Source organism: Lepidochelys olivacea (assembly GCF_965140295.1).
Source record: "Lepidochelys olivacea isolate rLepOli2 genome assembly, chromosome: 7".
Lineage (NCBI taxonomy): Eukaryota > Metazoa > Chordata > Testudines > Cheloniidae > Lepidochelys > Lepidochelys olivacea.
In genome coordinates, this window is record NC_140417.1 from 110,421,675 (window position 1) to 110,448,282 (window position 26,608).

At 37.5% G+C, this 26,608-nt stretch overlaps 1 protein-coding gene across 5 annotated transcripts; it reads left to right on the top strand.

The window, feature by feature from the left end:
- The first annotated feature begins 599 nt into the window (after positions 1-599).
- On the top strand, positions 600-26,608 carry FAM204A (family with sequence similarity 204 member A). Of its 5 annotated transcripts, none has more exons than XM_084633965.1 (8): positions 600-669; positions 2,589-2,857; positions 3,858-3,948; positions 4,581-4,617; positions 5,234-5,333; positions 8,498-8,587; positions 23,923-24,029; positions 24,372-26,608. In XM_084633965.1, the coding sequence occupies exons 2-8, from the start codon at positions 2,597-2,599 to the stop codon at positions 24,421-24,423; spliced, it is 738 nt and encodes a 245-aa protein (XP_084490091.1). In that variant the 5' UTR covers positions 600-669; positions 2,589-2,596; the 3' UTR covers positions 24,424-26,608. The 5 variants fall into 5 exon arrangements, with proteins under 5 accessions (XP_084490091.1, XP_084490095.1, XP_084490094.1 ...); XM_084633969.1 differs by having other exon boundaries at positions 2,589-2,731; XM_084633968.1 differs by having other exon boundaries at positions 635-656.

Consider the following 26,608-nt stretch of genomic DNA (forward strand, 5'->3'; position numbering starts at 1 on the left):
CCATCCCATGCTCTGCTGCACATTGGGCTACCCACATTTGCCATCCTTGCCTGTCAACTGCCCTTCTCTCCAAATCTTCCCATGCCATGCAGCGGTAGATCACAAGGGATCCCCAAATGAGGGAGCCTCTCCCTCGCCCTAAAGTGAGGGTGTCACTCCTCTCCTCTCCCTAAAATATGAACTTCCCAAGTGGGCAGCCTCTCATCCCCTAGGCACCCTGACCCCAGCCACGGGGGGGGGGGTCTTCCCCCCAAATGGGAGCCTCTCTCCTCCAAGGCGCCCCCCAATTAAAGGCGTGTCTCAGCCCCAACCCTTCCTGGCAATGGTGCAGAGACACCCCCCCGTCCCCCGGCCCGTCTCCCCTTCCCCTGTGGGGGTCTCTCACACACCACCCCTGCTCCTCCAACAGGGGACTCTCCCCTCGTCCGCCCCCACGAGGGTGGAATCTCTCCCCTCCCCCTCCCCGCCGACGGGGCCGGCCTCTCGCGGCTCGTTCTGCAGCTCAGCCCAAACCAGGCCTCGGCCGGTTGGCATGGAGACCGCGGCGCGCGGAGGGAGGAGGGGGCAGGCCAGCAGCAAAGCGGCCGCTGATTGGCTGGGGGGAAAGTGCCCAATAGCCGGGAACGATGTTAATGAAGCGTCAAGATGGCGGCTAGGTAAACACGGCCGGTGAGTGGCTCCCGCGCTGGCTGCCGGGGCCTGAGGGGCCGCAGGGAGCCGGTGCGTGGGGATGGTTCGCGGCGGGAGGGAGCGTCCGTTCGTTGCATACGGGCGGCACCTGGCGGAGGAGGGAGTCAGGAGGTGCAGCGCGGTGGCAGCTGGGGTGGGGACCGCTGGGTGAGGGGCGGCGCGGCGGGAGCCGTCAGAGGGGGCTGGGCTGATCGTTGGGGGGAGGGGCAGGGAGTGTTCTTGCTCTTCGGCAGGGTGGAGGTTTTAAGAAGTGCGGGGAGGAGGAATAGTGGGCCGGGGAGGGGGAAGGGACAGGAGAAGGGTGGAGGTGACTTTCTTTGGGTGGGCACAGAGGGTTAGGTAGGAGGTTAGGGAAGGGCAGGGCTCGGGTTTCATGCGGGTCCTGGATGTGAGGTTCATGATTGCATCTCAAAGTACTGGGACACGTGGTAAATGTCAAGAGGTTCTGGTTGAACCTGTACCCTTCTCCCAAAACCCCACCTAGCATGAGCCCTCTTTCGTTTCTGGAGGGGGAACCTGCCTGAAATGAATCCAGAAAAAAGGAGACCTTTGTCTTCCCTGTTTTCCTACTTACCTCCTCCAAAGTGAGCCTGATTTGGACTGTAAATCAAATCCAAACAACTTTTGAGAGTGGGGGCTGGGTGGTGCTGTCCCAGGTAGCAGTTGCAGGAGGAGATGGAAAGTAGTGAGGCTGAGAATAATAAACTTATCATACTCTTCATTGAGAGACACTAGGGCTATCATGTTAACTTGTACCTATAAATAGCTATTTAAGTCGGGGTTTGGCTTTGTAAAAAAGTTACTAAGTCATACCATTGTTAGATTCAAAAGAAAACAGCACAATGTTATATTTTCAGTCTGATTCAATGCTGACATAAGCTGTACAAATGTTGCCAAACTGTTAAAAAGCAAATATGTCAACCACACCCATAGGTATCTTAGAAGTAGGTAACATCTGCCTAGGATTGCCTGTGCACTTGCTGCCTTTGATCCCTTGTGGACATTTGTCAGAATTGTCCATTTCTGATCATATAGCAGGTGGCTAAAACAGTGACTTCTTTCTTTCTCCTATCTGTCATGGTCAGGCACAATTTTTCCCCCCTTTACTTTTATTTATTTATTTTTTTCAGACCAAGTCTCTCCGTTGGGAGGAAGTCACTTAATTAGTTTTAAGATAAATTTGAAATTGTCTGATGCAGATTTTGCTCTAAGTTATACTAGTGTAAATCTAAAATAACTCTATTATAGTCAAGTTTTACAATTGTGCAGCAAAATAGAATCTGGTCTTGTATCACTCGTGATTTATGTTTTTGTGTTGCATGATTCAGTAAAACACTTAGGACCAAATTTTTGAAAGGGTGTGTGCAAAACCAAACAAGCACTTTTGGAGACACTTGACTTACAGTTCCAGGGTACACACAAATCTGACTGTACACACTTCAAAAGCATCTAGCCCCTAATGTGTGTCTCCCAAGTGGTTTTTTTTAAATACTCATTCGTGCACTTTCACAACCCTTTGATAATTGTTCTCTAGATTCAGGCAGTATGACTTACTGCATTTAAAAAGATCTTGTGTTACAATTTTTCTATACTTTATATTAAAAACTGAGTTTTAAAATTATAGGAGAGCAAAAGGACCATTGTGTAAACTGCCCTCTCTACAAGTGTTAAGACTTTCTGCCTTAATTCTAATAAGCTTGTCTAAACCACTTAAATCATCTAATGGAAGTAAGATTATTTTTTGCTTTTTCCTCTTGTCAAGAGCATTTAAAATATTTGTAATGCTGTATTTCATTATTTCTAATTCTCTGCATCCACAGAGAAAATAGAATCTGGGTAAACTCATACGAAGTGTGTGTCTTCACAAAGATTTTTTGCTGTTTTGCTCTATTTTTTAGACTGGAAGATGTGGAGTGGGCTGTTTCCTCCTGGTGTGAATGACAGTGATGTTGACTTGAGTTCTGATGATGGAGACCCAGTGGATGGTCCTATATCTTGCTCCGCAGAAGATAAAGTAGATGAGGATGTCAAAGGAGTTCAGGTTTCTGATTTTCAGACAAATAGACCTGAGAGTATCACTGAAAGTAAATCCATTCCTATAGCAGTGGCAGATGGAGAAAACGAATATCAAGAATGCCCTTCTGGAGTTTCTTTAAAAATATGGAATGTGGGTATTATTAGTTTGTCTGCAAATGACCAGTACAAAATTTTAATATACATGTTCAATGTTGTATGGCTAATCTTTATTTAAGTGAAGGCGCATACGATGTGTAGGATAAAATAAAGCAATTTGAATAAAATGTAGTCTGTCATGATCCATTGGAACCAATGTTAACCTAACAAGCTGCTAAGAGGGATTTACTTTTGCTTTCTTTCAAGACTGGTAAAGCCCAGGGGAGAAAAATAATATAGCACAACCACTCTTGCTTATGAAGTTTTCTGTTCACTTCAGGGCCTGAGCACCTGAACTTCTTTGCAACTGGCTTCTGAATGGTTAAAGATTTGTAATTTAGCATATTATCCAATCAATTGAATATTTAAGATGTAGTCAACAAAAAATGTGTCCTTCAGTTTCCTGTAAACCCTGCCATTCAGTATCAAGTTGGGTTACAAGACCGTATTCATTTTCTTTGATCTGTACATGTTTCATATGGGGAAAGAAAAGATTGGAGAATTCATACTTATGAGTTGACCAGTCTACACTGATATTTCACAGTGGGCCTCTAATTCTGAATAAGGATTGCAAAAAACTAGTCTCTCATCTTTCTCCATAGCCTAGATAGCCAGTTATGTAAGAGGTCTGCTTCCAGTCTTCCTTGAACATTCACCCATCATCTAAATTGACCTCAGAGGACTTTATGAACATGCTCACTGTTGCGCCCTTAATGTGTTTCACGTTAGTTGTGTACCTTATAATGAAGTTTGGGATGCAGTTCTGAAGAATCATGGGGACTAAAAGAAGGGGTAGGGGCAGAAAATCAGAGATAATTTTATGTGGTATGAAGATCACAGTCTGTTGTGTGTAACTTTTGCAACTTATTACCAGTAGAATTGAACTTGCACTATATAAGAACCTTCGTATAGTAAGAATTAGAATTTTGGGTAATGTTTTCAGTACACTTTTTGACTTAAAAAAATTCTGAGTTTGCTTTTTCCTTCTCCTGTAGAAATTTCAGGAGCTTCAGAAGAAAAACTGTGAAATGAAAGTCCAAACAAATCAGGGAAACAGGGGGAAAAAGAGAAAACGTTACAGAAAAGGTATTTCATTTAATTATAGAATTAATACCAAATGCATTTTGATTTACTAAAGTGGGTTGGAAAAAACTGTATTTTTTCAAGAAATACAGTGAAAGACTGGGCTGGAGGGCACCATTGATGCCAGCATTCTGTGCCTGTGAACTAGAGATTTTTGTTGTGTGACTATGTTATGGAAACAGTATAGATTTATATTTGTGCTACTTGCAAGGAAATTCAACTTGTAAATGTTCTTCAATTAATGTTGATTTATCAGGATTACCAGTTAGCTAAAATATATTTTAGTAATCCAATGACTCACTCTTGCTTTAGCTTTCTAAATACAATTCTCTATTACAGATACTGTATAAAGTTCTTATTATGAAAACCCTTATTACTGAGCATAATCCTATCGCTTTAAAAACATTTTAGAAAGTAAGCACTATGGGACCAATCCTGCTAACGGGGTCTGCCTAAATGGGGTTCCATTGACTTGTTGGAACTCTGTGTGGGAGGATCTCTTGGCACCTCAGGCCTTAAAGATTACTCAGTAATACCATACACATTAATCTTGAACTAGTCTCTTTTAATGATTTGTACCAGAAGTTTGTGAATGTCTTTAAAATATATTTGCTTTCTTTATTTTTTCTTTTCAGAAAAACTGAAAAAGAACAAAAAAGAAGTGATTGAAAGGTATAAAAAAATCAATATAATTATCTGAAGTGTGTTTGTAAAGGGACATTGTCAGAAAGAATGAGTACAAAATTTGACTAACCTTAGGGCCACATACTATCTTTGGATATCTGTAAGCAGTTTCTAAGTCAGTCAGAGTCTCGGGCAGTCAACAGCTGTATTTGACCCTTAAAATTATTTGATGGGGAAATTTCTTGATTTAGCAAATATTGACTTGGGTCAAAATTAAAATAGGAGAGGAGGGACCTAACTTATTATTACTTAACCCATAGCTATGTCGACTTGCCCTCAATTGCACTATTTGTATGTGTAGTTACATGCGAAGTTAACTGCAGGATTGGGGCCTTACACGATTCAAGTACAGATATTGTGAAGTAAACAAAAGGAACTGTTAATTTTGTTGCCATTAGAAAGTTGAGTAGGGGGTAACTTTTTCCAAATGGGAGAACAAAACATTCTTTTTTTTTCTTCTGGCGTATAAAAGGTTATTACAAACAATGGAGAGTCTAAAAATATGTAGCTGATAATGTTAACTGCTATTCATATTTTAACTGAATAATCAGTTTAATTTATTCTGAGTGTGCTTAGTACAAAGTTGTGTTTGTCTGTTTTTCAGTCAGCAATCTTCAAATGAAGGTCAATGGAAGGAACTCACGCAATACTTCGGAATTAATGATAGGTTTGAATCTCTTGTGAGCAACAGGGCTGCCCAAAAGGTGATTGCTATTCATAGTTTCTTAGAAGTATGATGACAATGATATATTATGACAAAACTAAAATCCAGCTATAACTGAAATAAAAATAAGCCAGAAAGTTGGTTGAAGGTGAGTAAATAATCATATACTTCTATTAGAGAGAGAATTCTATGTAACACTTGTGATATGATCTACTAGTTAGATATCACATGCAATTTATAGATATTATATTGAAGAATTGCTACACTTTCTGTTGCTACAATATCCCTGGGTATTGCCATCCATTTCTCTCTCTCTCTCTTTTTTTTTTTTCCTTCTCTCTGTGATATACATAGGGAGAAGTACACATCTGATTTGGCTAGGGTGAATTTCTTTTAATTTTAAAATACTTCAGCTGATACTTTTAACTGAAAACAGTGGAATTGTCTTGGAGGTATAGGGGTTAGTTATCTAAAAGTGATACTTCATTTGAAGTAGTCTTTTGGATTATTAAGACATTTATGTTATTAAAATGTATTAACATGGCCAATAATTCTCTTAGCAATTTCTGGCACTAATTATTATTGATTATCATAAGTAGTCTCATTTTCAAAGCTCATTTATCTTTGTAAATTATGTTCTTTATAGCAGTGGCTCTCAATCTTTCCAGACTGTTGTACCCCTTCAGGAGACTGATTTGTCTTGCGTACTCCCAAGTTTCACCTCACTTAAAAACTTCTTGCCTACAAAATCCGACCTAAAAAGCGCTAACGAAGTCAGTCCAAACTAAAATTTCATACACTCAATTACTTAATACTTCTCTATATACAATACACTGAAAAAGCACAATATTTATATTCCAGTCGATTTATTTTATAATTCTCATTTTTACCGTAAAAAGAAAGTAATTTTTCAGTAAAAGCATACCGTGACACTTTTGTATTTTTATGTAGCCTGTTGTAAAACTTGGCAAATATCTAGATGAGTTGAAGACCTGCATATACCCCTCTGCATGTACCCCTGGTTGAGAACCACTGCTTTATGGCATTATTTGGTCAGTGATGTTTCTAGCCAACGTTCAAGAAATTTTTATGAAACCACATCACATTTTCTAGGTTACATATCCCAAGCAAAGTAACTTTGACCACTGTTTTCCGAGTCCTAATTCTAGGCAAACATCTGCTCATAATTCTCCCTAACTGAAACCACAGGCTTGCACTGAATTCCTCAGGTTAGACCTGGGTAATGGAGGAGCCTCGGCCAGTAAAATGTGGAATCTCTCCAGCCGAGATGATTAGATGAATTGCTTTTGTTAGTGCTGGCAAACTATTAATTATATCTATTAATTTCATAAGGCATCAAACAGAATTGACTGCCATCACAACTTTGAATTATTATTTTATTAAATTTTTGTTCTTCTCTGACTTACATCTTCAATGTATGAAAATGAAAAGAAAAATCCTCTTAACAGTATTTCTCAGTAGTAGCACATGTTATATTTTCATTTACCATTACATCTTTAGAACAAAGTAGGTTAGTTGATCAGCTATGACATATTGTACTTTAACAATATTTAAATCCAGTCAAGAAATGGAAGTCTCCTTTTTGATTTGGAAAAAGGGGTTTTTGGTGAAATTTTTAAACAAAATCTGCTTGTGGATATCTGTCACGGATCCACAGATCTGATGCTCTGGAACTGTCCTTGGGAGGACCCCTTTCAGTGGGCCAGGTTCTCCCCTCTCCATCCCTTTAGGGATTCACTTCTTCACTAGTGTAAGTCATTTAGCTTTACTGCCTCCTTAGACTGAACCTCCAAGCCTTCAGCACCCTTACTTCATGCGGTGAGCTCCCTTCAGTGTGTCCACCTGAGCTGGAATCCTCAGAGAAACTTGTACACCTAAAGGGAGCAATGCATCCACACCTTCGGCATCTGCAGTGACTCTCAGCCAGTGTTTCAAAACCAGTAAGGTTTATTAGATATCTGGAACACAGCATAGAAAGTCCTTGGTCAGCACAGAGAATGAAAAGTTACCATCATGGTCAGCCCAGAGCCCTATGACCCCTCTTTTGCCCCTGTTCAAGAGAGTCTCAAGCTTCCAACAACCAACTCCTAACAACGCCCCTCCCCTCCTCCCCCCCCCCCCCCGGCCACTCCTCAGTCCTTTTTTCTTGTTCCTTTGGCAAACATGGCTGGCGTTCTGTAGAGGGGTGGGCAGTCCATGGTTGTTAGTTGCTAGGTACCAAATGTCCTGGCAACTGGAGTGGCCATTGTCATCTTGGACTCCCCATATACTAGCGGCCCTTGCCCTAAACAGCTAGGTGTCAGTCACACCTGTGTCTCTGGGTCTCTGCATAGAATAAGCAACCTTCTCCTGCCACCTAGTTAACAATACAGCATATAGGGGAAACTGAGGCACACACACTAGTCATACAAAATATTACAGAAAATTCCCACTCTGGCACAACCTCAGTTCCACTCCTATATTCCTTCAGAAATATTACAATTGGAATCTTCAGCAAATACAAACCTACAATTTTTTAAAGAGCACATATGTATTTTTATAAAACTTTCATTAGTCATCCTTAATTTGAAGACATTAACTTTAGACAAGTTAGAATTTGCCTCTGTTATTAGGACACTTTTTTTCTTGTATTCAGAAATTTTAAAAATGTAAAACTTTTTTTTCCCCTTTCATACCATGATTATTTGAAGACTTGGATTTAGTAGTACAGCAAAGTGGCATGGTGCCAGAATTCAGTTTTGAGATAAAGATAAGATCTAAGAACGGCAAAGATACAGTGATGATTGCCATTCTTCATGTTACCTGACATATACACTTCACATTTTATTTAGGAAAGCTCCAGGGATGGAATAGATAAGCCAAACCATATCTTGAGATGAAACTTTCTTGTGACAGGTCTAAGCTAGTCCATGTAATATTTTTTTTTAACTACAGTATTTACCCTACACATAAGGTGGGCTAATACAATGATTTGTGCTCAGTCAGCCTTTCAGTGACTACTTAATGATACTATCCATTACAACGCTTAGACAAATGTGATTTGTTTTACATGGAAATTACAGATGTGTGAAATAAATATAATTCTGTTAAACAGATGTTTAAAATGTACATGAGGAGTTCTCTCTATAAATCCTATTTCATCATTCGTTTTGGCCTGAAGATGTTTGCCATTTTTTTTTCCAGTCTGGTCTTGAAGTCAGCATAGACAAGTCTTTGACTGAAGGGGATGTTGAGAGAGCTGAGGAACTGAGTAATAGATTAGCCACTCGTGAGGTAAGTTGACCTAGTTAAATACTACCTCTTAAAACTCTTGACTTTGTGTATCTAGTCATAAGTCATTATAATTTAACCAAATACTCTTAAAGATTATTCCTGGCATCTTTTCCTTTTGCTACTGCTTACATAGGCTTCTTTCAACCACGACCTATTATAGCCACATGTGTAACTTTAGGACTGTTTGGACAATTATATCTGAATTTTCAATGGCTCGAGTAATATCTATCACAAGAAGACCTGAACACATAACCCCCAAAAGGATTGATCTCAGACAAACAAGTTATTGTGGAGCCACATTAGTAACTTCATAGTTATGACTATAAATAACTTTCTGTAATAATCCTAAAATTTGAACCTTCTTCCACATCAGTTTCTCAAGAAATTTCAGATGGAAAGTAGCTTTCTTATTAATATTCTGTACCTCAGACTTTGCCTCTCTTTCCCACCTCAACAAAATTTATCCTCGAGCAAACTGGATGAGAGAGCTCAGAGATATAGTTATGTAATGAAAAGGGGTTTTTTGGTTTTGGAATAATTTTAATTTATTTCTGTTTTTAAGAACATATCTCAAAATTAGGTTGGTCCAGAAACTTCACATCTTTTATTACATTATCTGCAGTGGTAGCTAGTGTGTCTGAGTAATTGTGGCAAGTGGGTGGCTATTTGTAGAATTAACTTATGAAACATTGATCCTTCAAAAGGTTTGTAAAATGCTGACATAACTTTTCAACTCGGGTAGTTAACCTGTTAGATGCCTTTGTGAATTTGGATTTAGAATTATAAATGTGTGTATGGCATCAGCAGTGCATCACTGGAGTCCAGCGTAGGCAGCTGGGCTCCAGCTTCCATGAAGGCAGATGGAGGGTGGTGAAAATGTGAAGAAAGAAAATATTGGAGAACAGCTCAGAAGCCAAGGAAGGGAGAACAGTCAAATGTGGCTCTAAATAAAGAGAGGAAATGGTTTGTATGTTTCCTCCTATTTATTACTAGAAGGTTTTCCATTTTCCTGTTAGAACATATCTCCTACCTCCTGTTTATCTTCCCAATCATGCACACGGGTTGGAAATTTCAGGTCTGTTGGCTAAGTTACTAGAATTCAAAGGGTTTTTGAAAGTTTAAAAATGGAGAAGGAAAACACCACAATCTACTTCAGATTTTCACATGAAGGTTTTTAAAATATTTTAAAATAAGAAAATTTCCAGCCAAACTTTTTTAAAAATAGAATTAAAACTGCAATTGCTAATCAGTTAAATTTAACATGGTACAGTATACCATTCTAGTTACTCATTAAAAAGCAGAGTTTTGGAGGCTAGGAAATTTGTACTTAAGCTCCCATAAATAACTTAGTTAAATTCTTACTCTGCCTCAGTACCTGTCCTCTACATATTCGCAGGATACTGCCTTACTCAGCCACTGAGAATACTATGTAAGTAACTACCATACACTATCTACATTTCCACTAGTGACTGGAAAACCATCACTTCACGTAGTATAATTACAAACCCAAGAATGTTTGCTATTGGCCATATATCTCCCTTTTTGAGGTCACCCACCTGCTCAGAATGAAATATGCCAACATCTCACCTCTCCTTTCAAGTACAGTATAAAAACACTCTAATATATCTCCTTCCAAGAACAGACCTGTAATGCACCATTTCCTCATCTACTCTAAATTAGAGTACAACAATCAATAAAACATGCTGAGATTTCTGTGCAAATTTTTTGACTTAAAATATAAATTAATATGAAAAGTTAAAAGTTTTTGTACCATTTATGATATACTATTATCTGAATTGAATAACTGTTGTAACGGGGCAAGGGCCACTAAAGTTAAAGAAGTCAGTATGTAATCTGAGATGTGCAAATTTGAACGTAGAAATGATGACTGGAAGAAGTTTGGAGCTGTGTGAGTCCAGAATATGGAGTGACTACTGAGCCAAAACTAAATGGGGCGCAGTGGAAAATTTCCAGTAAATATTGGCTAGCATTGGGATCAGTGTCAGTTGAACCAATTTTTGTTTGTGGTTGTCATGGATATGATAAGTGAGAATATATGAAGGGAGCTATCTTGGAACATGCTGTTCGCTGATGCCTTAGTGACATGTGTGGAAGATTGTGAGGCCCTGCACGCCAGTTTTGAACAGTGGTAATGTACTTTTGAGCAGGGTGGATTTAGAGTGAATGTTGGCAAGACCAACACTATGTTAACTGAAGGAGGAGGATACTTCATAAAGGCAGAGAGCTAAGAAGTATGAAAGAATTTAAATACCTGATGATGATGCCCTGCTGAGTGATGCCCAGCATCATACTAAAGCTGCTTCGTGCAAATGATGAGAGCCGACCCCAGGTCTGTGTGACAAAAAGATGCCAATAAAGTTAAAAGATGAATGTGTAAAACTGGAATTGGGCCCATCTTAATGTATGGAATAAAGACTTGGCCAACCACAACAAAGAAAATCAATATGCTCTCCACCACAGAAATGAAGATGTTGAGGTGGTCAAATGGTAGGACATTCCATGACAGGAAATGAAATGATGTTGTAAGGGGCCTGCAGGTTGCTGTAATTGAACCCAAGTTGAGAGAGGCTAGGCTATGTTGGTATGGGCATATCAAGCGGCGACTTGAGAGTTATATCAGTAGGATGGCTCTTGCAGTGATTGTGGATGGAAGACGACCAAGGAAGAGACCAAAGATTCATGAGCCACATATCAGTGGACCTCAGAGAGACCAACTGTATAAAAGCCTGGCATACAATGTTGAGTTTTGGAAGAAGGCTATAAAAGTCGCTGACCCCAAATTGGGAAATGACAAGAAAGAAGATGATCATTCTCTCAATTGGGTAGACATGGTATTGTACAACACCTAGCATATTACAGGTGCTATTGTTATATATTATTTGTGGAACCTTAACTCCAAATTCTTGATTTTGAAGTATTAGCAGGTTCGAAAAATAAGAATACGTTTGAAACAATGTTAGTGTTCACAACCTTCATTCCATTTTGGTTAAGGTGGTTAGTCTGAAAAAATAATACATTGTGAGAGAAGGAAAACGCAAATGACCATGCCCTGATTTTCCAACGCGTTTCGTGTGGGCAGTCTCCCAGTAACTTCAGTGGGACTTTACACAGGTACAGGGAATTGCCCATTCAAAACTCATTGCAAGATTGGTTCTTCTTTTGTGACTTAAAAGAAGAGTCTGCATAGGGTAAGGTGGGTCTCCATAATTGTGGGAGCCGGGGGAAGGCCTATCTTTTGTTCTGGTGAAATCATTCATGTAAGTAACTGATTGAATAAAGAGCCAAACAAAGGCTGCAGTTATGGGAGCAGCTGAGTCAGAACATTATTGTCTCATAGACCAGGTACAGACTAATAAAACAAAATTGCTTTCACATTTTTAAATATTGATGCAAACATCCATGTGATCTTCTCCCATTCCATTCTGAACTTAAAAAAAAAATCTTGTTTTTGTGAAATGCTACTTTTTTTTTTTGTAGAAAGTGAATTAATTCTAAAAAACTACCCAATTTTTTCAGTTTACACAAGTTAAGCTGTTAATGTTACTTTTCTTTTCACCTCCAAAAGTTGTAAGCATCAGGAAATGGTTTGAGCCAAACGCGGAGAAAGATATTGACTGTGTACGGTATGGCACCCATGAAGGTGGGCAAAAAAACAAGTTGAGTTGCTGTTTCTTATATACAAACTGCATTATTTTACATTTTATTTCTCTGAATTATTATTCCTGAGCAGAGTTGTATGAAGATATCAAAAATAAACTGATTCTATTTGGGGTACAGCCCCCTTGCAGCCCTGTGGAATGTGTATTCAGTGGGTGGATGTTCTTTTGGAAATCAGGTGTACAGATTTTTAATCACCACCATTTTCTTTCTCAAGAAGCAGTAACTGGAACCTGCTGATAAAGCCTTTGCTTTGAGGCACAGATCCCAGAGTTCTTAAAGCTGTTTCCTGCTTTAATAAGTGAAACTAATTTTTGATGTATAACATTTATAAGCCTGTGAAACTGATAGGGCAGCATCAGTTTTTAGAAAAATGAAGCCAAAAATAAAGAAATGTCTGGAAATAGGCAATGAAAACATGCCATAAAAAAGCTAGGGAATGCCAAAATCATGCTGTCGATGTGCTATCATTATGACACAGTGAGGGATGATTTTTGTGAAACCTGATTCCCTTAGAATCCGAGTGATGACTTACAGAATGTGCATAATCTGGAGACTGGCTGGGTAGATCACTGAAATTCACATCCCTGAAACCCAAAGGTGTTTTTTTTTTTTTTGCCACGTAACACTTGTTTCAGGGTATTTGGAGGCAAACATTGTCATGTTGTAGTATAAGGAGTAAGTTTGGAAGCTGTCTATTGTCTATATTTCTTTGATGAAAATACACCTGTCAAGGAATGGATTGCTGTTTCAAGAGAGATTTTTCATAGCACTGTGTACACAATTTTCTTTGTGCTGTTAAGCCTGGTTACTGGATTGTTGTGGGCTAGCAATTGAATGAATGTGGAACAAATACAATCTGATTGCTTTCGTCATGGGGCAAAAATTCTCCAGGGTCTCTGTTACTGTAAGTCAAAACAGATTCAGATCTTTTCCAAGCATGGACCTTATACATTCTAATTTTCAGTGCTAAAATGTAGAATTGTTTAAAATATCAAAAATTATTTTATTTTAGTAAACTTTTTGTAGTTCTACAGTGTGCATGACAAGATTTTTCTACATGAAAATTAGCATGTGTATTGTAGCAACTGTAGAGTGAATCATGTTAAGGTAAGGTGTTCGGAGCTTGGATTTTGGTATGCTAGTGCATGTGCTAGGAAAATAAGCAAGAGAAAGTAAAAATGGTATGTCTAACTCTTATTGATTAAAAATAATATAAACTATTTTTTTAAAGTGTGTGGGGAGGAAGTATGGAAGCGAACACATTAACTCCAATTCTGCGGTTGGTGTGCACAGAAACACATGCATCTCCTCACAGACAGACCCACTGACTTTCACTCACAAGTGACCTATGCATGGATCTGATTGTAAGATTGTGGACTACATGTATAACCTCCCTTGATGCAGCTAGATGAAATTCATTATTTACAGAAATGTAGTATATATGTGGCTGGTGAAATTCACCCCAATCCCAGCACAAAGATTTCTACAAAGAAACTGTAGAATCTCTGTATGGTTTGAAGTAATGAACACACTAACTTTGTGGTCATTTTGCCACTTTATAGGCTGGAATAGTGATGGCAGTTCCTTTGCACATACTTTGAGAGTTTGGGGGCTAGTGGATATCTGTAAGTGTAGAATCCATGGGCCCTGCATTCAGCAAGTCCTCTTTCTGATTATTTTGATCACCATGGCGCTCTAGTGGTTCAGTGCTTCTTGGGCAGGTTCTCTATTACTGATTTAATTTCATTCTGAGAGAGTATACTTCATAGAATATACTACTGCAGAGGCTCAACCTCATCTGTGTGGGTTATATACTTCTAAATCTAAAAAAGCACACAAAGTTTATCTAGGGTTTTTAAACACTCTATATAGTACTGGAAAACATTTCAAAGCATGCATCTTCCAAGAAATTTACTTTAATTACTATGTTAAGAATGGATTGTTTTAATTTTCTTACAATTTGCACAGTATAAATATTCACAGTTAAAGTGTATTTTATTGTAATCCAAGTGCTATCTTTATCATATCCTAATCTAAGACTCTAAGCATTAGCAAAGTGCTCCATGTTTTAAAGCTCTGCTGCTTGAATGTAGAAATGAGTACCTAAGGCCATGGTTGCAACATCGTGTATTTAATGATAACTTGTTTAACCTGAGAGTTATCAAGAAAAGTATTGAATATTTATATAGGAGTGATCCAAGGAGCCTTGAATCTTTTTTAGAATGGATATTGTTGAAAGAATGAAGTTAGCATGGTCAGCTTTGCAGTGTTTGTAGTGAGATGCCCTGGATTTCGTAAACCATGTTGTTTGGTGGTGGTATATCCAATATGCTAACCATGCTTGCTTTGGTAGCAAGCTTTGAACACATACCTAATATGACTGAAAATCCTTCTAATCAGTAGACATTTTTTAAATGAAGTAGACTTCATTGTAACATAGGCTATTACCTTAAATTGCAGTGTGAATGGTTCACTTACTGTACTTGTTGGACTTTTTAGGCACTCCTTTAAATAAGTTAATATTGAGAACTTAGAGCACTATATTGACTCTGCATAACAGTAAATGTACATTCTATGTAAGAGTTATGACTCAAATTACTTAGTAATATCACATCAGTGTGAACTACATAATCTGTTAAAGATGTTCACATTTCCTTTACACGCTTACATATGTTGAGATGTGAATATAAATGTAAGGCTGTGGCTATTTAATTCTTTGTAAACTTGTTCTAAAATTGATTTTGCGTGACCTGAGAAGAGATCTTTTCAATACTTCACCCTGAAAATACTTTACATTGTTCTTTGAGTGAACCGTATTTTTCTTTAATGCTGTCATGCTCGAATGTTTTGTTCTGTCTCTGGAAACAGAATGCAGATTTCTGTATGGCTCTAATAGTCCTGAGAATTATTCTGGCTAAAATTCAAACTTTTCATTTCACTTGTGATTATTGTGTAGCTATTATTGCTGCATAGGTGCCACATTGTCTAAGAGTGCGTTAGCCTGAGGGCAGTAACTTGAACACAATAAAATGATCTTGACCACATTAGATTTACCTGTCAAAAGAAACCTTAAAAATATTATGTAATTTAGAGTACTACATTACTGAAGCAGTTGTCAGTCTTTAAATAACCTGTTTTGACAGCACTATTCCTATGTGTTTAGCTTAGAGGTTTCTGGCATTTTGGTGAGAATTTTCAAAAGCTCTAATTTACAAGTAAACTCTGCATTATTGTAATAAAGCTTAAATGAAATATATGTTTTATAATCAAATTAATTAACCAGTCATTGGGATACCATTCTCATCTCCCAACAGAGCTACTCTGTTGAGCTTTCTATCGACTCTGATGCTGTTACATGATTTTTTGACCACTTGCTAATAATTGTTGATGAAATTGTCCTCATTTGGAAGCAAATTCTATCTTGATAATTTAGATTGGGGACCATATGAGCTAGGTTCCTAAAACTATCTCTGTATTTTAAAATTTGACCCTATTTTTAAAGAAATAGTATATAGCTTGTGGTTGCCAAGTCATACAAACATCCCCTCTTTAGATATACATAGGGTAAATTAATTGTATGGGGAAATGGCTACTCTACTACCACTACTATGAATGGAGTTGTATTTCTAAATTTATCTACCCCATTCAAAATTTACTGTAATATGTGTAGATACCCAAAGTGGTTGCAACAAATTTAAAGACTATAATTGCACAGCAGTTAACTTAGGCTTCATTTATATTAAAAGACTGGAAAAAGGAAGAGTAGATTTTATTTTGTCTTGGTGATAGGTTCCCCCCCTCCCCCCCCGAACATTTAGTGGAGGTGCTTCCAAATATCTTTCTTCATTAAGATTGTTTTCCTTTAACCTTTGCTATATGACAGGGTTATCACCTAAAATTACATTCTTATGCTCCTCTAATTATGTATATCTTTTCTTTAACAAACCTTAAAAAAAGATTTCAGATGTTACAAGTCTAATTAAAGAGACAGACAAAGCCGAATTTATAGTGTAGATTTTTTCTGCAGTTCAATTAATCAGCATGTTTTCTCTTTTAATTAAAACCATTTTAGTAAATTAAAGCCCACAGCAAAACACATATATAATTTGTTTGTAATTAGCTCTTAATTGGTGGTAGTTGAAGCTTAGCACCCTTGGTTTCTTTCTTCATGATTGCCATTTTATTAGCAGCCAGTCATTAATTAATCTTTTTTTTCTAATTAGCTTATAAAACTGTTGATGGCACATTATTGTAAATGTGATTTTAAGTTCAAAGCTTGTTAATAAGCTTTCTTACTTAGAAGAACAGAGATAAAGAAATTGCTGAAAACAGTACTACAGTTTTTTTTTTCCTAACTGCGTTTCTTATAAGGGGACTGTGTAAAGCATCTAACAGCTTATAGTTAATTTTTAATGCTGTTTTCTCATGTATGGAAGAAGTTACTTGCATATGAATGTTTAAATCTAGAAGAGAGCTTAAATATTAGAACATTTTTCTGTCCTTGCTACATTAGTGTCATCGAAATATAATTTTGAAGTTTTAATATCCAGCATAAAAAAAACAACAAAGGTATTACAAACTATTTTACAGTGAAAGTTGAGCACATCCTTGAAAGGAGACAATTTTCACTGCAAAATCCACTCAATATTCTTGTTTGCTTTATATATTTTATATACGTCAGCAATGGATAACATTCCATAACATAAAAGGAGAAAATCATTGCTAAAGGCAAAATCTGAAATAACTAGATTCATATTTGATGAGAAACTGTAATACTGTATTAAAAGGCTGTTTGGCTTCTCTGGTATGACCATAGGATGCTTCAGGACCTGTTCGAATAAAGATGTTTTGTAAAAGCCTCTGTGGGTTTAGCATTTTGTAGATCATACCTAAATATGACATTTCTGGAGCAGTTCTTGAATCTGCTATCTCATTACTCGTATCATAGAGAGTTTGTATTTTAAACATGACTTCTCATTTAATGAAAGGTCTCTGCTGAATAATATTTAATTTGGAATATCTCAAGATTTTCTGGAAAGTTTTCTGTAAATTACAGTAAATGTCTGTTGAAACTCAATAAAAATGTTTTCTGTCTTGCCGCCTGAACTTTACATATGATTTCAACTTCAGCCATTTCTTTGCTTGTTTTAAAAGTGTTTTATGATGCTGTGCAAGAAACACTAGAAAGGGATAGCTGACAAGGAAAAAAATTAAAAATTGGGTAAAAAGTAAATGAATAATGTCATATTACTAAAAAGATGAGAGGCTAATTTGTGCCGACTTTTTGCTAATTTTGTTCAAGCCTCAAAATGAGGAGCTGTCACCCGTTCTGTGTAGCACTGATGACAGTGCCAATGATCCATGAAATAAGCTGCCGCTGGCTTTGTTCTGATAAGAATGAACAAATCTGCACAATGTACGGCTCCCAGAATCTCATTTTCATACTTGCATGCAGGCTAAAAGAAATAAGCTGTTTGCAGGCTTGATTAATCAGACATTTGAGGGTTTTTTGTCTCTTTGATCTCTTTCGTCTCCTAGGTAACTTGCTTGACATTAATGTTGAGCTTGAGTAAAGACAATCAGGAATTGTAGACCAAACTGATATAAAAATTAAAGACCTTAACACTTTAAGTACTCCAGTAATGGTTCCGCTTTACTTCAGAAAACATCTGTTTTCATTTAATTAAAGAACAAAAGAGAATGGCATCAATATTTTTCATAGAAACCTGTTATTCCATACAAAGTTAACGTATGATAATTGGTATTTTTAAATAAGTGCCTTGAAACTGTTCAAAAAGAGGGAAAACTGTAGCTCACGAAAGCTTATGCTCAAATAAATTGGTTAGTCTCTAAGGTGCCACAAGTTCTCCTGTTCTTTTTGCGAATACAGACTAACACGGCTGCTACTCTGAAACCTTTAGAAATTTGTTACAAGGTAACAATTTCAGATGAGTAAAATTTTATGAAAAATGATGGATAAGCTGATATCAAGCTGATAGAGTAAGATATTTGAAATGATTAATGGTGAACTTTAATATGGAAAGATTTTGCCTCATGGAAACTGAGTTGATTAAAAAGTTTGTCTTAAAAAAATCTATACTGTGTTACAAGGATGAGCCATTATAGCTGCTTTACTACCCAACATGATTTACACACTTTAAACCTGTAAAATTGAAAGGAATTTAAAAAAAATGTCGCAGTGCGTTTGCTTGAGGTTATGCAGACGCTTTTACAAATCTTCCAAGTGGCTGTAAAGATGAATGCCTCAAGGGTCTAGCCAGGGCCCTGCTTTTCCAACCAGCTAAAGCCCTTATCTTAAATCCAAGCAAAGTACCATTAATCTTTTTGAAAGACCTTTTATGGCTTTTAATATATCCCAAATTAGAACATTTTACACCCTTGGTTCCTGAAATATGGTGATAAAAAGCCTTTAGAGCTTAATTTTCCTTACTGCGTGCTCTGACCAATTTGCAGTTCTTTGTGATAATGTTTAGACACCTTAATTAAAATGCAGCAAAATATTGGATGTTCTATATGGAAAATGCTGATACTTTGGCTACACAAGAAATTGTTGTATATATTTTTATTCATGTTTTCTTATTTCTTACAACACTGTATTTTGTTGAGTTATCTGATGACCCGAAATGTGCTCCCCCCCCCGCCCCTTTAAATGTAAAATCCATTGACCAAGCTTTTAAGGATTTCTTCTGGAAGGGGAAGTGAAGATGTATGTCTGGGTGTGGATGGGTGCAGAAGATGCTTAGTTGGAATAGAATGTTTGTGTATGTTTAAACACAACATATTTGTTTTTTGCAGACTAGGTTTTATGTAGCCCTAAATTGATAGCATTAATACTGCAGAACATTTATTTCCCCTTCTTTCCACATATACTACAGAGGATCTTATTATCCCATTTTATTTCCATACTTTCAAAGATGGAAGTATTCATTCCGCCTTCACAGAAACAGACTAAAATATTTTTCGGTACATTTATAGACATCAGTTATGTAAGATTGTGTGTATATTGATGTTAAATAGGCCTGCGAGAATATATTTCAAATATATACTTAAGGAATAACTATTAGTTAATTCATTGTACCAGGACGTAAAATTCAATGAAAAAATGACATATGAATGCTGTGAATTGTCCACTTAGTCCTCTGATTGCTCTATTGATTAAGTTAATAAAATTATTGTGCTTTGTCACATAAATACTCTTTTTGTGCATTAAAATCTACTGTATTCCTTTAAGTTTTTACTGTAACTTCAGGAATTTGTAATTCGTTAAATCTGGATTATTTCTAAATGTTGCTGGGATTTTAAGGAATTTAATTTTTATAGCAAAAAATATAATGCTTATAAATGCACTTAAATATTAAAAGGCTGCATGTCAGTAACACAATGTTATACTTTAGTTCAGGAGCGGGCAAACTTTTTGGCCTGAGGGCCACATTGGGTTTCTGAAATTGTATGGAGGGCCAGTTAGGGGAGGCTGTGCCTCCCCAAACAGCCAGGAATGGCCAGGCCCCCACTCCCACCCGACCCCCCCAGGGACCCCTGCTCCATCCGCCAACCCCTGCTCTCGGTCCCCAGACCCCCTGCCCCTAACTGCCCCCCACCGCCCCCATCCACCCCTCCCCTTTCCTGACTGCCCCCCCCGGAACCCCTGCCCCATCCAACCACCCTTTCTCCCTGACCACCCCTGGACCCGTTGCCCCTAACTGCCCCCAATTCCCCCCCACACACCCCATTCAGCCCCCTCCGGGACCCCTGCCCCATCCACCCCTTCTGCTCCCTGTTCCCTGACCACTCCCCGCTGCCCCATCCAACCCCTCCTCTCATTCCTGACTGCCACCCTCCCAGGACCCCTGCCCCTATTCAACCCCTGTTCCACGCGTGTTCTGAACTCCCCGACCCCTATCCACGACACTGACCACCCCCTGAACTCCCCTGCCCTCTATCCAAAACACACACACCTCGCTCCCTGCTCCCTCACTGCGTTGCCTGGAGCACCGGTGGCTGGCAGCGCGGCTGCACCAGGACAGGCAGCTGCGCCGCGCAGCACAGAGCACTGGGTCAGGCCAGGCTCTGCAGCCCCGCCGCCCAGAGCGTTATGCCACGTGGCGGCATGGCTGTGGGGGAGGGGAGACAGCGGACAGCCTTCTGGGCCAGGAGCTCAGGCAGGACGGTCTGCTTTAGTTAGTTTTTGTGTGATATGCTTTGTGACTAACTTCAGTTTTTATAGTTCAGATGTCAGTCTATTGAATTACTGGATTATGTTAATTTTTGTTAATAATCAAAACATCATTATTTGGCTAATGATGTAAAACTTAGAAATATTGGCTGATCAAATGATTGATTTGGTGCATCAGGAGGACTCCTTAAGGACATATTTGTGACCCATAAAAGGTACAAAAGATAGATTAGAGAAATGTTTAGCTTTAGCCTTTTTAAGGAATTAACGTAATAATCAATGCTCACGTTTTAGCTATTTATTATTTGTAGAATCATAGAATACCAGGGTTGGAAGGGACCTCAGGAGGTCATCTAGTCCAACCCTCTGCTCAAAGCAGGACTGATCCCCAACTAAATCATCCCAGCCAGGGTTTTGTCAAGCCTGACCTTGAAAACCATAATAGAAATGCCTAGGGCTTCAATCAATTATCAAGAACCCCACTGTACAAACAAATAACCAGGCTGTCCCTGCCTCAAAGAGCTCACCATTTAGGTTAAGGAGAAGACACAACAGGTGGGTGATTGAAACAGAGAAACGGGGTGGGCGCGAGAGTGGGAAACAAAATAAAAATAAAAGAAACATGTCTTGAGTAATAGGCAATAGATTCAACTCACCAGCTGCTTAGCTGTTAGTGTTTTGTATGAAGTCTTTATAACATACAGATACCAGTATTTCACTGGTGAAACAAGATCAGTATGCCACAGTCAGCCTTCCTTTTCAGATTACATTAAAAGTGCTGCATTCTGGGGGTTTGATCCATGGCCTTAAGAAGTACAATTTTCACAGAAGTAAATTGCAGCTCTACCTGCATAGGGACAAATTCTGAAACCTCAAATTATCATGAAATGCAGTTGTCATTCTTTGACCAGCTCAAGTTGTAAAATAAAACAGCTTCTTTCTTTCTCTTTCACCTGATCTCTATATGTGTTGCCATGACGAATGCAATTTCCAGTCATGTTTTCAGTAGTCTGAGACCCTTGTTCTGTTACCTCGGCCTTGCACCTTGGTATTTTTTTGGATTCTTTTGTTTGCAGTCTGGGCTGCGTAAGGCAGTCTTCAACTGGAAAGATGCTCATTGACTTCAGGCTTTGAATAGTGCCTTGAGTAAGTTATTGCTGCAAGAAGCAGCAACTTGTTCTAACGTGTTCTACCAGTCTTGGCCAAATGAGTTTTCTGGTTGTCAGGAAGAATAGGAGTAATTTTGAGAAGAAATTCTTTCAAGACATTATATTTTTGCTGGCAGTATTTAACATCATGCACAGATATCACAAAGTTCAATTAAAATGAGCAGAAAGTTAGTAATGTTCAGTAATGGAAATCTTTGAAATTGGCAATTTCAAAATTGTTGTGTGGCATTATTCCATCTGGTCTTTTCCCTGACATATACCATGGTATCAGTTCAATTCCCCTTGGGTGGAAAAGTTTGTAAATACATAAATAAAATGGCATCCAATTTACATCCTGTCAAAAGCTTATTTGAATAACATGCATGTTTATTAGCTAAACAATGATAATCTAGAGTCTGATAATATGAAGATCATTTTAACCTATTGCAAATGATCTCTAAATACATTATTTCAGTCAACTTCTCAGTAGAACATGGCAACCATTTAACAGTGTGTAGTACCTCTAGATAGTTTAGGATGGAAGTGAAGAACACTTCAACAATCTGTATTGTATCTGTAGGCAGATACAATACAATTTTCTAAATTAATATTTTGGCCAGGACGCTGGTAATATCCTCACTACCTCCCTTCCTGCAAAAAGTGCTATGGAAGTTTTTAATCTCCACACATGGTCAAGAGTTAGAGCCAAGCTGGAGCACTGGTTCAGTAATGTTCTAAAAAGGGGATTACTGAAACATATCACTACTACTTCCTGCAGCATGCTGGGTTTTCCCTGGAGGTCTTCTACTTGATATTGGTAAGGCCTGACACTACTTATCTGAGAAGATCAGCTTGAGGGGTTATGGGAATACATTGTTTGGTTCTGATAAATCTATTGAAGATCAAATTACACATTCTAACTGTTTCTGAAGTTGATTTCCATAATACTATGCGTTCTGAAAATTGTGATCTGCACAGCACAATATGTTCACGGAAAGAAATTTTCTTTTGTCTTTACTGACTCAGAGTATGTCACGAAAGCAACTAACAAGATGAAAGTAGAGTTGGTCAGAACATTTTCAAAACATTTTTCATCAAAAAGTGTTGTTTATCAAGTTAAACGATAAGGCTTCTGAGGTTCACAGTAGGCAAGAGAGGCAGACACATGAACCAAATACCTGATTTTCTTGATCCAAAAGCCGATGATTCAACACAGTTCCATTTTGCAAAATGTTCAAAAGATTTTGTTCCAGTGAGTAAAAAAAAAAACAACAAATTTTGAAACCTCAAATTCATGAAATGCAGTTGTCATTCTCTGACCAGCTCAAGTTGTAAAATAAAGCAGCTCCTTTCTTTCTCTTTCACCTGCACCATCCTAAACACCACTTGAGCCAAATTCATCCCTAGGATTAGTGGAAATAATTCCCATTGAGTCACTGGAAATTGGACACATTTATAGTAGGATACCAAACCTATGCATATTACAGTTTGTCAGTTATTCTCTCCTGATCAACTTAGATATCTAACATGTTTCTGGTACTTCCATCACTACTGAATTTGGCCCTTAGTTTGAAATATACACTGAATACTGAAACACTCAAAGCAATGGCTAACATGCCAAGTTTTTATTACTTAAAAAAAACTATATAGGTTGGCTACAAACTTTATACATGTAAAACTTTCTTGTTATCTTAGTTCATGTGATTATATAAATAATTTTCATTCTTTAACATGATGTATTAGACAAAAAACTAGACCAAAGAGGGTAGCTGATGCTCTACTAATGCCCAACACATAAGATCTTTCCTCTTGCACTTGTCTCATGTTATTGAGATTAGCCAATTAAAATCCAGCCTGCACCAGTTCTATAGTGCTTTAAATTCCATATGTGAAAGGTACTGTATGTGAGGAAATGTTAATTTTTTGAATGTACAGATATACCATCCGTTGGATGGGTGGGATTACTCAGAGCCTTGAGGACCTCTACTGTTCTTGCCCATCATTCTTAACACTGCCATCTTTCTGGCTGATGAGGTGGGAACAGATCAGAATCATTGCTCCTTCAGTTCTAGCTGTCTTTTTGGACCAAAGCACACAGAGTAAAATGGATCATCTGTCTCTCCCATAGAAAATCTGGACTTGTTCAGTCCTATGCATACATCGATCCATCTGATTTTTCAAAAGATATTGTAACTCATGTTAGCCCATGGGAAAGAGTATCAAACTAAATAACTCATTGATAGGCCTCATGTTTGATGTAAACCATTTGCTTCTGTTGACTTTTCTTTCTGTTCCTTCTCACCCCTTCTTAGCTCGGCGTGAAAATTGCTAAAGCTGTTGCTTGTCGCAACTTTGTAAAAGCCAAGCAAGATACGGAGGCTTCCCAAGAAGCTCGAAAGAAAAAGAAGCTTGCCTGGGGGTGCGTCATTTGAGTACAATATTCAGTATTTGTGGTTTTGTTGGCTTTAAATGGATTCAATAGAATCTCAGTTAAATGTTTCCTTACTTCAAATAGACTTATGCTGATCCTTGTTTGTTTAGTTTGACCTGATTGTTTTTTTCCTGAATAGTGAATCAGACTAAATATATAGTTGGTACCACAACTGATAACTTATTCTAATGTTTATATTGCCTTTTTGTAATTAGTAGGTTACTAAAAACCAAATTCTGATTTTTTTTTCACTGAAGTTAAATGTTTTCTCTCGAAAACTCCCAAATATCACTGTAGTGGAACCTAACATGTTTTTGTGTTTCATTTCAGATTTGAAGCAAAGAAAAGATGGGAAACAAAAAGCAACATGGGATACATGTAGTTCTGTCTTGATCTCATCTGAAAGTAAAGCTGTTTAAAATATAATTATTGTGGGTTTAATACAATATATGCTGCCTCTTTTATGCTTGCATAACTAAATCTTGAACAACTAAGCAAGGTTAATAGTAGTTTAAAAAAAACTAAGCAAAAACTGTTTGTTTACTTATTTCCCGTAATGCTCTTAGATTTCTATATCTTGTTTCAAATTCCTGTTAAAATTGTAGTGGGAATAGATATTTGATTATTTTTAATGCACACAGAAACTTAACATTCCACTCATTCTCCAGGTGGACAAAATTCTGTATAACACATCTCAGGTCTGAAGAATTATGGAGCCTGGTCAAGATTCCCATAAATCTGGACCCAAATTTTCAGTGCAGTAAGGTTCTGTTAGGTGGCCACGGCTTTTATAACGATAAAATATTCATGTCAGTGATACATGGGTGTGGGTAAAAGGACAGGTTCTTCGTTTAAAAAAAATCAGTATCTTATCAATTATACATCTGATCTACTAAGTAGTACAGATCTTATCACAGTATTGTTTTGAGGCTGCTCTTTGAATCATTTGGACACAAGAGATCAGTTGGTTGAATTGAAGGTATATCATGAAATGCCTGAAGAATACCAGAATATTGACTTTTGTGACGTTACCCAATGCTCCTTTTATTTAGTAGTATTAAGTATGAACATAATTTTAAATTAAGCTATTCTCTATACTACTAAAAGTATCTTATCTTTGTATTATTTATTTATGTGGCTAGATGAATCACAACAGAAAATTTTAGTCTGAGAGTCCATGAAGCGCAATGCTTAGATTCATTGCGTGGATCTAGTATGCCCCATGTCTTGGAACCAGCATCTTGAAGACCTTTCCAGTTTATCCTTCCCCACTTACTTCACATGTGTTCAAATTTTAAAATCCCTATCTTGTCAATAGGACAAAATGTAGAAATATGAATTTTGAAAATATCTAAAATCTGTTATGTTGTGGAGTTGATCAACTTACACTTGAATATCAAATGCAAACTGTATTCGGTGCCAGATGTTTTATAAAAGAATTATACTTTGAATGCTTATGTTGTAAGTAACAAGAATTGTTAATAATGTTTTTCTAAAATCATTCACAGTGAAAAGTAAGGACACATTCAAGACTAGCAATAACTTTTTTCCCTGAAGTTTTTGCCTATATGTTTAGTCACCAAAATGCCTGAAATGAATTGGGAATGTAAACGTCAGTTGTTGTTAAACAAGATTAATGTGTTTCAGGCCAAAGGTTTGGTATTAACATAATGGTGATTTACTATTTAAGCACTTCAGGCTAAAACAACTTGCCAAAGAGTAGTACTTTGAAGGTTTACGGCACCAATTCTAAGACCTAAGGAATAGGGCGTTTGTTGGTAGCCCTCGGGAAGTGGGATATATCTTTTTTTTCTTCTTCTTTTTTTCCCCTAGCAGAACATTGTACTTTTCATAAAAGATGAGAGTTTGCAATATTGTAATCCTAGAGTCAGCTGTAATTAGTTATGATGACAGAGTTAAAGACAACTGCCAAGACTGTAAACCAGTGGGTAAACAGGATTCTGAAACAGAACATCATAAAATTCAAACTGTATTTTAAATACCTGTACCTTTTTTTGGAAGAGCCATTGGCGTGGGGAAAGGAAGCAAGTGGTATGTAGTCCTCATATTATTTATTTTATATATGCATTACATTTACAAATACATAATGTATAGTTTGTGTATGTAACTGTATTTTTCCCACATGGAATAACATTACATTTAAGACATTATGGCTTATGAAAATGGGAAAATGCCTTAGTGGTTCCTTGGCAAACCTAGAAAAATACTATATGAAGAATTTTTTTCTGAATTTCAAATGTACCAGAATTCTATAAAATTCCTATCTGAAAATTCAAGTGAAATTATTTTTACTGTATATAGCTTGTGTCATAAATATAAAGGGAAGGCTAACCACCTTTAAATCCCTCCTGGCCAGAGGAAAATCCCTTTCACCTGTAAAGGGTTAAGAAGCTAAAGATAACCTCACTGGCACCTGACCAAAATGACCAATGAGGAGACAAGATACTTTCAAAGCTGGAGCGGGGGAAAGCAATCTAGTTAGATATGCATTAGATTCTGTTTTGTTTAGATGGCTGATTAAAATAAGTTGTGCTGAATGGAATGTA